At 46.3% G+C, this 14,556-nt stretch overlaps 2 protein-coding genes across 2 annotated transcripts; both read right to left on the bottom strand.

Moving 5' to 3' along the window:
* Positions 1–8,763: 8,763 nt before the first annotated feature.
* On the bottom strand, positions 8,764–9,822 carry LOC130463008 (uncharacterized). The gene is made up of 3 exons (XM_056832019.1): positions 9,298–9,822; positions 8,964–9,177; positions 8,764–8,870 (listed from the first exon to the last, which is right to left on the bottom strand). Exons 1-3 carry the CDS (start codon positions 9,820–9,822, stop codon positions 8,764–8,766), a joined length of 846 nt encoding a protein of 281 aa, XP_056687997.1.
* A 1,988-nt stretch (positions 9,823–11,810) lies between these two features.
* Positions 11,811–13,166, bottom strand: LOC130464384 (uncharacterized). Its single transcript, XM_056833917.1, has 3 exons — positions 12,848–13,166; positions 12,586–12,735; positions 11,811–12,512 (listed from the first exon to the last, which is right to left on the bottom strand). The coding sequence occupies exons 1-3, from the start codon at positions 12,995–12,997 to the stop codon at positions 12,357–12,359; spliced, it is 456 nt and encodes a 151-aa protein (XP_056689895.1). The 5' UTR covers positions 12,998–13,166; the 3' UTR covers positions 11,811–12,356.
* Positions 13,167–14,556: the final 1,390 nt, after the last annotated feature.

The raw sequence follows: 14,556 nt of genomic DNA, 5'->3' as shown, positions 1-14,556 counted from the left end.
ATAGCTGGTTAGTAAAACACATTATGCATCACGTAAACATTTGCAGCAATTAATCAATGGCACCAATAATCTACCAATTATTCAGTCCTTATTAATTCTAATCAAGTTGTTTTAACCTTAAGGATTTGTAGACCTAATCAAGAGTTTATGACTAAAAAGCGCTCCCACTTAAACCAATAAATTCATATGCTTTACCAATTTTAAACATAAAAATGTATTTCTAGTCTAACCGGAAACATACAAATTTAATTAAAATTTAAAGCTCATATAAATTTATAATTGAATCCAAAAATTTAATTTAATTTCAGTCGTATTTAAATTAATTCATGATTTTAATTTTAGTAAAATAATTAGAATAAATAATCATTTATTATAATTATAATATTCAAAATTAAAATCCAAGAAAATAATTCAAATTATTAATTTTAAAATTAATTAAAATTACGTGAACTGAAATTTTCAAATTAAACATTCAAAACGATCTAATCGTAACGCAAACACCCTACGCGTTGCACGCCCATGGGCCGTACGCACACAGCCATTGCTGGCCATGTGCGCGCAGCCCATGCGCTCGTCGCATAGCTGCTGCTTCCCTATCGCAAGCCTCCGCACGCATTGGTGCTCGCTGCGCGCGCCAGCGCTCATCGCACGCGAGCTATCGCTCGCAGTGCGCGCGCGCGACATCGCTCGCTGGGCGCGCGACATCGCTCGCTGGGCGCGCGAGCCATCGCTCGCTGGGCGCGCGACATCGCTCGCTGGGCGCGCGAGCCATCGCTCGCTGGGCGCGCGACATCGCTCGCTGGGCGCGCGACATCGCTCGCTGGGAGCGCGAGCCATCGCTCGCTGGGCGCGCGACATCGCTCGCTGGGCGCGCGACATCGCTCGCTGGGCGGGCGACATCGCTCGCTGTGCGCGCGAGTGATGCTGGGCGCAGCGCTCGTGGCACGCGAGCTTGCGCTCGCTGCGCGCGAGGCTGCGCGCTCTTGTGCGAGGCAGCGCGCGTTGTGGCGCAGCTCGCTTGCTGCCCACACGCGACTGCCTTGGCTCGCTCTTCGCCCATGCCCATTCGTTCATTGCTCGTGGCACACGACACAAGGCAGGGCTGCTGCCTTGTGCTCGTGCACTACGCCCTTGCTCATTGCATTCGTGCCGCACGGGCGACGAGCTCCCTTGCTCGTCGTCGCATGCCCGCATTATACAACACCCCTTAAGGGTAACACGAAGCGTCCATTGCTTCGTGCGTGCAAGTTTTATGAACGAATCGCATAAAATTTAAAATTTATATTTAAAATTAATGACAAATTAATAAATAATATTAATTTCATAATTTTAGGGCGAAAAATCGAAAATTTATTATCCAATTGATTTCCGATTGTTATGGATTCAAGTCTAGGTCATAAAAATTTAAAATTTATCGTAAATTTACAATTTTTATGGTGGTTTTTAATCATAGGTTTCTAATTAAATTACAATTAATTATGAAAATCAAATTAATTCTAAATTATTCTAATTTTCAACAAATTAATCATAATTACAAATTAGATTGCATAATTAACAAGACTAGGCATTCAAACTTGTTAAACATATGCAGTAGGTCAATCAAAAATTCAAGATTTATCAACAAGAATCGCAAATATTTAATTTAACATCTTAAATTTACGAAATTTTGCATTCGAAAAACTAAAACCTTCGAAAAGTCATAGTTAGGCTTCGAATTTGAGAATTCTGGGTTCGGCAGAAAAATACTATTTTTGTCAAAATTTTAGAATGCCTTTTACATGCGGAATTGACACAAAAATCACTCGATTTGGATGAGTGACGAAGAAACTGCCGAAAAACTGCGTACGTATAATTAAATAAACGCAATTTGCAATTAATTAACAATTACGAAAATTAATCACCCCTTTTAATTCTTGCAAATTTGTAATATTTAACCATGTTCATGCAATTTAGATTATGAAAATAATAAGGGGCTCGTGATACCACTGTTAGGTTATGATTCATATGACAGTTAATAAATCATGCGGAAAAACCATAAAGCCAGGAAACATATTATTTACACATAATCATTTAGCATAGTTTAGATGCATACTCTTTGTTGCGTGCCTTCCCTAGCTGCGCCCGAACCGAACAAGAACAAGTCTTTAGGACTCCAAGTGTCGTCCCTCCGTAGATAGTCCACAGCACGTCCGGATCCGCCTTAAGATTGACCAACTAGAATCGCCCTTAAGGTTCTAATATTTTCGGTTAGGTAGGCAAGAATATTGGCTGATTTTTCTGCTTAAAAATCTTAGTTTTGAATACTTAAAACTTGTGTATAAATAATGACCCCTAGGCCTTTATTTATAGAGTTATGGAAAAGGAATCGTAATCCTAGTAGGATACGAATTAATTGAAATTAGAATCCTACATGAATTCTATTTAATTAATTTATCCAATTAGGAATAGGAATTTAATCATACACTAACTCTTGTAGATTTAGGAATCACGCATGAGCACAAACTCACACACACACGGCAGCCACAAGGGCTGCCCATGCGCGTGCGAGCAGCAGCCCACGCAGCGCTGCCCACGCATCCGTGGCCTTGGCGCGCGCTGGGCCTGCCTTGCGGTAGGCCTGGGCGCTGCCTTGGCTGGGCTTGTGGCGCGCGTGCTTGCTGGGCCATGGCCCGGCTTCGTGCTGGGCCTTCGTCCGGCAGGCCTCGTCCGATGCTAATTCGTACGATACGCTTCCGATTAAATTTCCAGTTCCGGAATTTATTTCCGATACGAACAATATTTAATATTTCCGATTCCGGAATTAATTTCCGTTTCGAACAAATATTTAATATTTCCGTTTCCGGAATTATTTTCCGATTCCGGTAATATTTCCGATTCTGACAATATTTCCGTTTCCGGCAATATTTCCGATTCTGGTAATATTTCCATTTCCAATAATATTTTCCGATACGTACCATGTTTCCGTTTCCGGCAACATCTACGACTTGGATAATATTCATATTTCCGATACGATCCATATTTCCGTTTCCGGCAATATCATCGTTTCCGGAGTATTCATTTCTTGCCTGTGACGATCTTAGCTCCCACTGAAACCAAGATCCGTCGGTTCCGAATATTCATAGATGGAGTATTTAATGCCATTAAATACTTGATCCGTTTACGTACTATTTGTGTGACCCTACGGGTTCAGTCAAGAGTAAGCTGTGGATTAATATCATTAATTCCACTTGAACTGAAGCGGCCTCTAGCTAGGCATTCAGCTCACTTGATCTCACTGAATTATTAACTTGTTAATTAATACTGAACCGCATTTATTAGACTTAACATAGAATGCATACTTGGACCAAGGGCATTATTTCCTTCAGGACTTAACTTCTTTTGTCACTTGTAAGTGCGTTTTATCACAGTAATGTCCGAGATGTTCTCGAGTTCGTGATACGTCGTGCCCACACCGTTGCGTTGGGGTGTCGACATAGCGGCGGCGAATGCCTAAGTTCCTGTGTGTTAGGAAAAAACTAGAAAAAGAAAAGATTCAAGGGTTCACAAATGGTACAATTTCAGGTGTGTTGCGTTCCAACTTCTTTGGATAGGTGTGTCGTCTTTGTCAACAAACTCGTGCGCGCCATGACCTGTTCGTCTTACAATCTGGTAAGGACCTTCCCATGTCGGAGCCAACTTGCCATGTCGAGGATCTTTCTTGTTTGGAAAGACTTTGCGCAGAACCCAATCTCCTTGCTGAAATACTCGAGCTCTCACGTTCTTGTTGTAGCTATTCGCGACTGCTTGTTGGTAGGATGCCATCCTGATCAATGCCGCTTCTCTGAGTTCGTCGACGGTATCAATGTCGTAGGCCAGGACTGAGTCGTTCATTCCTGGTGCCATAAAGCTGCTTCTTGCTGTGGGGAGCTCGACTTCGGGAGGGATGACTGCCTTGCAACCGAAGACTAGGGAGAAAGGAGTATGATTGGTCGCCGTCTTGGGTGTTGTCCTGTCGGCCCAAAGGATCATGGGTAATTCGTCTGCCCATCTTCCTTTGGCGTCATCAAGACGCTTTTTGAGGTTGTTGATGATGATTTTGTTGCTTGATTCGGCTTGGCCGTTTGCTTGAAGGTATCTCGGTGTTGAGGTATGCAAGGTGATGTTGTATCTGCTGCAAAATTCCTTGGTTTTGTTGCTGATGAACTGAGAACCATTGTCACAGACGATCTCGGAAGGGATACCGAACCGACTAAGGACATTTCGTTTGATGAACGAGATGACCTCGGTATCTCGAACTCGTTTAAATGCTTCAGCTTCGATCCATTTGGAGAAGTAATCAGTCATTGCCAACATGAAGACGCGCTGTCCTGATGCTTGTGGTAAGGGTCCCACTATGTCCATCCCCCACTTCATGAAGGGCCAAGGGGACAGGATGGGGTGGAGCACTTCACAAGGTTGGTGAGAGATGGATGCGAACCGCTGGCAAGAATCGCATTTCCTGGCAAAGGCTATTGCGTCTTTCTTCATGGTGGGCCAATAATATCCCATGGTAAGAGTTTTGTGGGCTAAGCTTCTTCCTTCAGCGTGGTTTCCACATTCGCCATCATGTATGTTTCACAATGTGGACTCGATCTCGTCGTGATCTAGGCATCTCGGGTACGGTCCTGCAACTGATTTTCTGACCAATATCCCATGGATCAAGATGAATCTAGAGGCTTTCATGCGGAAAGACTTTTCGTGGGTGACTCCAGGTGGGGTGGTGTTGTGGTTGAGCAAGTGTATGTAGGGGTCGCGCCATGAAGGCACTTGAGTAGGTGGAGTTTGTTCGGTGATGGGTAGGTTATCTTTGGTGATGGATGGGTACATTAAGTGGACTACGGGGATGGAAGTGAGTTTAGGTTTGATATTTGAGCCGAGGTTGGCTAAGGCGTCAGCCTGGGTGTTCTGATCTCTTGGTATTTGTTGTAGGGTGCTGTGAGGGGGTCGAAAAAGCACGAGGCTAATGCGTGACCTCGTCCCTCGTGGGTGTGACGATTCTTTTTATTCAATCAAGTGTAATTGGATTTCCTGTGAGTTTACACCCAATTGACTAGTAATATAGGAGTCGTCATTCAGTTTTTAACGACAATGAGAAAAACTGACAAAACCCGGTTATCGTGACATAAAAGGAGTGCAATTATGTTTGACCACGACGGCCGTAGGTTCCCTTGTGATCCCTAGTGTGGGGATCTCTCAACATACACACGCAAGGTAGAGATTGAGGGTTCGGGGGACTGTAACTACCGAGAGGAGTACTCGCTCGTCGATAACTCCAGAGGTAGGATATCCTTACTAGCTCAGCATAAATAATTGAAGAGACATGCGTTAACTATTAAACTAATCTGAGTTGATTTTAGCAATATGCAACATATAATACTAGATCGATCGCGATTATCTGATTTAAACAGCATTAAGGGACCTAGCATGATAATCCAATTTCCCAAAAATATTATATTTGTTAGGCGTGGTAGAACAATCAGATTTAGTTAGTTTAACAGATCATAAAAAAGGGCGAGGAAAGCAATTAAATCATAGAAAAGGGGCACATTACGACGCACCCTTGAGAGGTGCGTCACGGTTCTCAGAAAACTAACCACTTTGACTATGCTATTTGTCCTTTTTATTTAACGAATCTCAAATTATGGGACAGGATACGTTCTGTTCGATTTACGGATCGATTGCGACAGAACGTGTGAACAATTTCGCAGCGTGAGGCTTAGGCTAGGGGTTGGAGTCAATACTCAGAATATGAATTGTGTGTTGTTGTTTCACGTCGAACTTGGGCTATATTTATAGAAAAGAGTTTGTGGAAAGATAGAATTGCAGAGCTCTAATCCACAAAGAATTAGGAAAAAATCACGTACCCAGGTAATTCCAGCGCCCAGGCCTGGGCGCCGAAGATTTCGGCGCCCAGAGCCAGGCGTTGAAAATAGGGTCTGGGCTGTTTTCTTAGTCAGATTCAGATTCCTGAAATCCGTAGTGTTTGAGACTTAATCGAGTCTTTTAGTGCGTATCAATTTCATGACGGAATGCGTCTGGGCCCGTTACGAACTCTAGGCTCGTTAGGATTTTAATTAATACGTAACTCTTATTTCCGAATCATATTAGGAATAGGATTCTCGCAGTTTTCTATCTCATTTAGGATTTATGTTGGAGTGCAACACCTAATTCTGACAGGTTTCTATCTTTTATGACTTGCCACTTTTAGAAGCTACCCTTTACGGCAGTTACTATTTTTAGCAGGCTTCCATAAATAGCAGGTTTCTATAAATAGCCGAAGGGTGAAACGGGAAGGGTGATTGAGATTCGTTATTTTATAGGAGATGCGTTGTCAAGTGGAGATTTATGTTTTCATCATCGAACCTTTCCCTTTCGGGAATGGGGACAAAAGTAGGTGTCTACAGGTGCATGAGTCGAACTTGTTAACGAGCCTTTTTGCTATTTCCAAGTAAGCCTGCATCTTTGAGTCCTTTGCTGCATACGAACTGTTAATCTGACTGATAATCAATAGTGAATCATAACATACCTCGAGTCGGCGGATACTCATGTCGAGTGCTAGTGATAATCCCAGGATCAAGGCTTCGTATTCCGCCTCATTGTTGGTAGCTTTGAACTCGCAATAGACAGATTGTACTATGGTGTCCCGTTGTGGCGACTTTAGCACAATGCCTAGGCCTGTCCCCCGTATGTTAGAGGAGCCGTCAGTATGTAGAGTCCATGTCGACGAGGATCCATCATCCGTCAGTATGTTGATTTCTTGGTCGGCTTCGTGTTGTAGGCTTGGGCTGAAGTCAACCACAAAATCTGCTAGAGCTTGCGATTTGATGGCTGTGCAAGGTTTGTACCTGATGTCGTAACAACCTAGTTGTATTGCCCATTTGGACATCCTGCCAGACAACTCGGGTTTCCTCATGATTGACTTCATGGGATAGTTAGTTCTAACAGTTATAGGATGACATTCGAAATAAGGGCGTAATTTAACGGAAGCAACCACTAGTGCAAAGACAAGTTTTTCAAGATGGACGTACCTCGTTTCGGCTCTAAGGAGAGACTTACTGATGTAATAAACAGGTAACTGTCTACCGTCTTCTTCTGGTGCTAGTACGGCACTGATGGTCGACTCCGTGACTTTAAGGTATATCTGTAACTCCTCATTATCTTTTGGTTTGGACAGTAGTGGAGGGTTCGACAGGTACTGCTTGAGTTGTTGTAATGCAGCTTCATGTCGATCGGTCCAACTGAACTTTTCGTTCTTCCTGAGGATGTCGTAGAATAATTTGCACTTATCGGACGACCTGGAGATGAAGCGATTGAGGGCGGCCACTCTGCCTGCTAATTTTTGTACGTCCTTTTGATTTCGAGGTGATTGTAGGCTGATGATTGCGCGGATCTGGTCAGGGATGGCTTCGATGCCTCTTTGAGTAACCATATACCCTAAGAACTTCCCAGAGGAGACTCCGAACGAGCACTTGGTGGGGTTGAGCTTCATGTTGTATTCTCGCAAGACGTCGAAGGCTTGTTGGAGATGCGAAATGTGGTCGGAGGCTTTCTTGGACTTTACCAACATGTCGTTGATGTAGACTTCCATTGTGTCGCCTAACTGTTTCCTGAACATTTTTTTGACTAGGCGTTGGTAGGTGGCACCTGCATTTCTTAAACCGAACGGCATGACTTTGTAACAATAAGTTCCCCCCTCCGTGATGAAGGCGGTTTTTTCCTAATCTTCCGGGTGCATCAGAATCTGGTTGTACCCACTGAATGCATCCATAAATGTGAGCATTTCATGCCCTGCAGTAGCATCAACCATGGCGTCGATGTGGGGTAAGGGAAAGGAATCCTTGGGGCATGCTTTGTTGATGTCGGTGAAATCTATGCAAACACGCCATTTCCCGTTTTTCTTTCTAACCACAACGACATTGGCTAACCAATCTGGATATTTGACTTCTCTGATTTTTCCCGTATCTAATAGTTGCTGAACCTCGTCGTTGATGATTTGGTTACGCTCTGGAGTGAACTTCCGCCGTTTCTGCTTGACGGGCTTGTGATGTGGGTCACTTAATTTGTGAGTGATGACGTCTGGGCTGATACCTGGCATGTCTTCATGGGACCATGCGAAGCAATCTGCGTTGGCTTTGAGAAATGCGATGAGCTCCGACCTGATGTCATCAGGCATGTCACACCCGATGAAAACGACTTGTTCTGGTTTCGCAGGATCTAAGATGACTTCGTCAAGTCGCTCAGACTTGGGTTCTTTGTAGCCTGCTAGGTCGGAACAGGACTGTAGTTGCTATAAAGAAGATTTATTGGTGGCTGAGGGTTTTAGTGCTGCCTTGTAACACTCTTTGGATTCTTGTTGATCTCCTTTGATTTCCTGAACCCCCCATCGAGTTGGGAATTTGATGGTCTGATGATATGTTGAGGGGATGGCCTTCATGTCGTGGATCCAGGGTCGCCCAAGATAATGTTGTAAGATGAAGGGCAATCAATAACACAGAATTTTACCTGTTGGTTGATTCCTTGAGCGTAAACAGGTAAGGTGACTTCTCCGAAGGTGGCCTTTGCCTCGCCGCTGAACCCAATCAGCACGGTGGATTTCTTGACGACATCTGTATCCGGGTTGAGCCCCATCTCTTTGAGGGAGTCGAGCATCATCACATTGGTTGAGCTGCCGTTGTCGACTAGGACTCGTTTGATCATGCAGTATCCAACAGGAATGGATATTACCAGGCCGTCGTGATGTTTGTCCTAGATGTCCCCTGCATCAGATTCATCAAAAGATATAGGGGTTAGATACTTCGCGGCTACGGCCCGGGCCAGTCTGTCTATCTCGTTTTCTCGAGCATGCCTCTTCGCTGCAGAATAAGTTAAACCACAGATGTCAGAACCTCCAGCGATAAAATTTACAGTTTTAGTATGAGGGGGAGGTGGAGGAGGTCGAGATGGACAGTTAGAGTTGTCTTTGTTGACGACGCCACGGGCTTTATCTGACATGACGTCTTTGAGGTATCCGTTCTTCAATAGGTAAGCTACTTCTCTCCTTAATGCAACGCAGTCGTTGGTTGTATGACCGATGTCGGCGTGGAAATCACACCATTTTGAGGGATCCTTCTTTGATTCGGGGATACTGGACTTTGGTGGCCACTGCACTGCTTTCCCCATCTTCGAGAGGTGGTTCATCAGACCTACAGTGTCAACACAAAAAGAATATTCGTTAATTTTTGGTGGCAGGTCCGGGCTATTCTTCCAGTCGGAGTCGTCGTCATCTTCCACCACTGCTACATATTGAGGTCGGGAATAAGGGGCAGGACGATCACTGTTTCTCTTGGGGTAGGGCAATCGCCTCTCCGTCTTGGTGTAGTCATTGGTTCCTTTCCTGGAATAGAGAGTTTCTTCCAACCTTACTTGGGCCATTGCTTTGGCTTGAGCGTCCTCAAACGTCTTGCAGGGGTATTTGATCAGATCCCTCCAAAGATCGGTTTCGCCATACAATCCTTGTCTGAACGCTTCGATCGCTGTCGGAACGTCACATTCTGGTACAGTTACCTTCTCTCTGATGAACTGAGCTATGTAGTCCTTTAGAGGTTCGTCAGGGCGTTGGACCACACGGTACAGGTCGCTCGTCTGCTTCTCCAAGCATCTGCTGCTAGCGAACTGCTGATTAAACATGTTGTCGAGATGAGCGAAAGAGGTGATGCATCCATTTGGTAGGCTAGTTAACCACTTCAAGGAGGGTCTGATCAATGTCGAACCGAACCCTTTGCAAAGGCTAGCTTCCCTCATATGCTTGTGAACTGGAATAGTCATCATTCACTGCTTGTAGGTTAAGATGTGCTCCCTTGGATCGGTCGTTCCATCGTACATGGGCATATTGGGTGGGCTGAATCGCTTCGGGATGTCGATTGCGTCGATGGGGTTGGCATATGGTGAGTCGGCATAACTGTCCAGGCTGGCTTCTTTAATTGGTGTTGGTACTCCTTGGTTTTTGTTTATCATGTTCATAATTTGTTGGAGTTGGTGATTGGTGTTTTCGCAGATGTTGTTGAGCACCGGGACGAGGGGACTGAATGTTTCGGGAAGGCTGGCTTGGAGGTGTTGGTAGTAAGTGTTTTGTGGGTATACTCCGTGAGGTTGGTGAGGAGTGAACTGCGGCACCACTTGTTGCATGTAAGGGGGTGTTCCTTGGGTAGCGTGGGTACCTGCAACATAAGGGAAAGGAGTTACGAAACCGTGACTAACTGGAACGACTGACCTGTTAAGAGGAGTATATGGAGAATAGTTTCGAGAAGAGTCTGGACGCATGAGGGTGCTTGGGAACACTGCTTGCGGCGCCTGACTGGCCAAGGGAACCACCATCAACTGGGGGGGTGCTGCTGGTGCTGAAGTGACTAGGTTGACAACAGGCTGAACGATTTGCTGAGAAAAGAGTTGATCCCATGGAATTTGAGTCGCCGGTGTCGGTCCTTGTGCCGGGACTATGACGGGCAGGGGCATCGACATGGTTACCATTGGGGGTGGTAACGGACGAGATGCCGGAGCGGTGGTGGGAATCGACATCATGGAGGATGTCGTCATGCCGACCTGGGATGGGGTGACCTGGGTAGCTGTTGTGGCGACGGCGGCCGCTGATGTACCTGCAGAAGATGGTTGAGTTGATGGCGGGGGAAGCCAACTCGGGTTAGAGCGGGGCTGATTTGGCACCAGGTCGAACTCGCGAATCTGTTTGAGGATTGGGCCTCCTGGTTCGCCAAAAGGTATATGGAGGGGATGGTCCGGAGCGGCGTCGAGATCTAAACGGCGGTTTAGACCGGAGGTGTCTCGCCGGTACTGGAACCTTGACCCGGTAGCGATGGAGGCGGTGGATCTGACTTGGGAGTGCAACGCTTCGTTTTCCTTTTGGAGGATGCTGATGCGCTGCTCCATGGCTTCGAAGCGACGAGTGATATCATCGGATGAGCTAGCATTTCCGACCATGGTGATTGGAATGGTATTATTGAGCTGCTTTTGATTGTCAGCCCCACGGTGGGCGCCAAATTCTTTTGGGCAAATTCTACTTAGAGACGAACTTGCCTTGATGATGGTGCTAACAATCGATCGAGCTAGATAATTTAGAGTAACGAGAGAAAGTTGTAATAGCATGGAATAATAATATGATTTATTGCTTAGAATTCGTATATACAAACTGACAAAGATAAGCCATTTTATAGGCCTTTGTAACAAGAATGTAACGTTTGTGCTTAATTGCACATAATTGTATAATAAATGCGTAATGAAGGCTGGCTCCATCAACGGTTTGTAACGGGTGTTCCTTATCCCAACCGTTGAGGGTGAGTCTGAAAGGTGCTACCATACGCCCTGCTGGCAGCCACATAGGCACTGCTGGCCACATCTGTCCACGTCACCAAGAGGTTATTTTCCCCCCTAACAGCGTCCTAAGTCGAGTCTGCATATGCATAAGCAAAAGTTGAATATACTTTGACTTGCGCTTTCTCTAGCTAACCGACAAACCTCAGTCAAAGTGGGGGCTTATAGTGGGTATGTACACCCGAATAATTTGGCAAATTTTTTAAAATTTTTTGCAAATTTTTCATGCATGCATATAGCTACAAATTTCAAAGGCACACACAACGCATACAAAGTTCAATTTTCAACTATACAAAAACCAATATCCAGCCATACAAGATTCAAAAATTCCAAACCTTGCAAAATTCAAAGCCGATCCAGCAAGTCCATTAAAATACAATCCATACAAAATCAACCTAGGCAAGCTCGCTACCATGCAGGGTCAGTCCGAGTCATCATCAGGCGTAATGTCAACCACGGGCTCCTTGTTCCTACTCCGCCTCCCAAGGCGCTCCAGATCCCGATCCAGCTCTGTCCCAGGGGTACCAGGTTCCTGCTCCGAGATACGAAGAGTACCGGGAGAGTGATAAGCTCCCTGCTGAGGGGAAGGGTACTGATAAGGCTGCGGCATCGCCATGAACCGGCGCTGCGCCTCAAACATCTGGGCCTGACGCATCCTCTCCATCTCCTGCCAGCAAGTCCAAGGATCCGCACCCCAAGGTTGAGGGTCGCTCCCTCCGAAGTAGTAACCGGGAGGAGGAACAAAAGGCCTTGAACTGCTCGCACCCCCAAAAGAATGCCTGGTGGGATCAGCATATACAAAAGGGACAGCTCCCCAATCAGCATCGGAATGTCTCTGATAATTACCAGCACCGGACCCCTGTCCAAAATCCAAGCTCGGTCCTTCCTGCCTCAACGAAGTCTCCACCTGGGGCTCCCTATCAACGGAACCTCTGCAACCTCGACGACGCTCCTTTACAAGATACAAGTTTCAAGATTTAGACATCCAAGTCCAAAGTTTCTAGAATACCAAATCTCACAGTCAATGAAAGCACCTCTCTATCCCGGCCAGAAAGCTTTTGGGTCAGCTTGGCACAATGCCTCTTCAAAGAATCAATTATGAGCATCCAGCGACGCACTCTCACCCGAGGCGCCTGCATACAAAATTCAAGATTGATTTCCAGATACAAGATTACAACCAATTTCAAGAAAAGCAACAGTACTTACAGCTGCATAATGCTCTGGTACAGCATCATATGACCTCCGGTGCGGAGGAGAAGCTACAGGGACGGTCACCTCCACCTGCTCCCCATCCGAGTTCCCATAACGGACAACCCTATCAGCATAGAGAACGTCCTCGGGGTCGACCTCCTCCTCCTACAAACATTCATACAATGGTTTAAGAATACAAGAATACAAGAGTACAAGAATTCAAGAATACAAGAGTACAAGAATTCAAGAATACAAGATACAAAATTCAAGAGCTCACCGGCAGTACGAAGCGTACTAGTTGAGCAAGCCTCTTCAAGAAGTCCTCATAGCAACCCCTCATATCAACAAAATTCCACCAGGGGAGACAAACAGCATCGCCCCTAGCATTCAAATAGAGCTGGGCAAGCTCTTCGTCTGGCGCCAACATGGACTCCGGTGGGTCCTTAGGGACAAGCCTGTCCCCCGTACTGTGCTGAAGGGACACTCGCTCCCCCAAACACTACATGTGGCGATACATCCCCGGGAGCAAGACCCGCCGCCCGGACAAGAAGTGGGCACGAGTAGCCGAGGCAGGTACAGGCGCTTCGGCAAAAGGACGCCAAACCACTTACAGAGAAGACAACTTAGGCAACTATACAATGCAAATACAAAAAGGAAAAACAGTACAAAAGGTTTACCTCATCGGCGGGTAAAACCCTCCAAGCTCTGCGGGAGGCCGCCAGAGGCACCCTCCTGCGCACCGCTCCTATCCAAGAGGCAGCATACGGGTAAGCCGCATCTCCAGTACGAGCTGGCGCCAAAGTCGGAAAGTGCTCGTACATCCAAATCTTTCAAAAGCAAACAAAACATCAGTCAAACTCAAGATACAAACATACAAGTACAAGATACAAAGTACAAGGAGTCTCAAATACCGCCAGCAGGCTCCACAAAGCAGCAATACTCGGGTCACTCTCCGGCGGAGTCCGGGAGGCCCACTTCATCTCATACAAAAGGTGGCTATATGCCAGACCACCCTAGTTGTAGCTCGAAACGGCCCTCAATTCCTGCAAAGCTGTCAGGAAGCCAATATGCACCCGACTGTTCCTGCTCGGGGCCATTACTCTGCTCATCAGAGCCAAGTGGAAGAGCCGAACCCTCTGCTCCGCAGATACGTCCACGCTACGGATCGCAGCCATCATCACCGTCACAGAAGCGTGGGTTTCATCATCCGCCAAGTCAACAACAGGGACGAGCAAGTCCCTGGCGACAGTCGAGCGCCATGTCAGCTCCCAACCAAAAGTCACGTTCCTCTCAGAGAAAGGAAGATCCGTGATCATCGCAAACTCAAAAGGGGTGATGGTAATCTCCCCCCATGCCATATGATAGGTGTTGGTGGTATCCCACCACCTCTCTAGCAAGGCCTATTTTCCTCAGAGTATCTCCCATGGCACGCCAGAAGTCGACTAGGCCCGTCTGCAACCAGATCTCCATATCCTCCGCGTCAGCACGAACAGCCGGGAAAACCTTGTGAAGGTCCGCCAAGGACCAAAAAGTGCGCAACGGATCTCCATCAGCCTATGGATAAGCCGATCAGTGCAAAACTTATACAAGTTCAAAGATAAAGCACAGTACAAGACTCACCAAACCAGCGCGAGGCCGCTGAGACAAGTGAAACTCCAGTCGAAACACTAGATCGGAAGGACTCCAGCAAGTGCTAACGATGGTGGGTACTCTCTGGGGAACCATACCCCCCTTCGGCACGTTTGTTGCAGTCGCTTCATCATCCGAAGCATCCTCCTCAGCGGCTCGAACCACCGAACGTTCGGCGAGCTTCCTCCAAGTGTGACGAGGCATACTAAATCAAGTAGAATACAAAATGTCAAGATTCTAAACTGGGGGCTATCCTATACTAGCCCGTACAAAAGTCAAAGATTCAGGGGCTATCCTATACTAGCCTGTACAAAAGTCAAAGATTCAAAAATCCCCAGTGGCAGTACAAATTCAGCC

Source organism: Spinacia oleracea, chromosome 6 (assembly GCF_020520425.1).
Source record: "Spinacia oleracea cultivar Varoflay chromosome 6, BTI_SOV_V1, whole genome shotgun sequence".
Lineage (NCBI taxonomy): Eukaryota > Viridiplantae > Streptophyta > Magnoliopsida > Caryophyllales > Amaranthaceae > Spinacia > Spinacia oleracea.
Note: the sequence above shows the minus strand (reverse complement) of the source record. Positions and strands in the feature narration are given on the sequence as shown.

Excerpts from the sequence above, each read along its gene's own strand:
- LOC130463008 (XM_056832019.1), bottom strand. The coding sequence starts at position 9,822 with ATGACTATTCCAGTTCACAAGCATATGAGGGAAGCTAGCCTTTGCAAA. Across the intron at positions 9,178-9,297 it reads CTTATTCCCGACCTCAATAT|ATGGGGAAAGCAGTGCAGTG; the intron begins GTAGCAGTGGTG and ends CACCTCTCGAAG. Across the intron at positions 8,871-8,963 it reads CAACAAAGACAACTCTAACT|CGAAGAGGCATGCTCGAGAA; the intron begins GTCCATCTCGAC and ends CTTATTCTGCAG.
- LOC130464384 (XM_056833917.1), bottom strand. The coding sequence starts at position 12,997 with ATGTTGGCGCCAGACGAAGAGCTTGCCCAGCTCTATTTGAATGCTAGG. Across the intron at positions 12,736-12,847 it reads TAGTACGCTTCGTACTGCCG|GAGGAGGAGGTCGACCCCGA; the intron begins GTGAGCTCTTGA and ends GAATGTTTGTAG. Across the intron at positions 12,513-12,585 it reads TACCAGAGCATTATGCAGCT|GCGCCTCGGGTGAGAGTGCG; the intron begins GTAAGTACTGTT and ends TTTTGTATGCAG.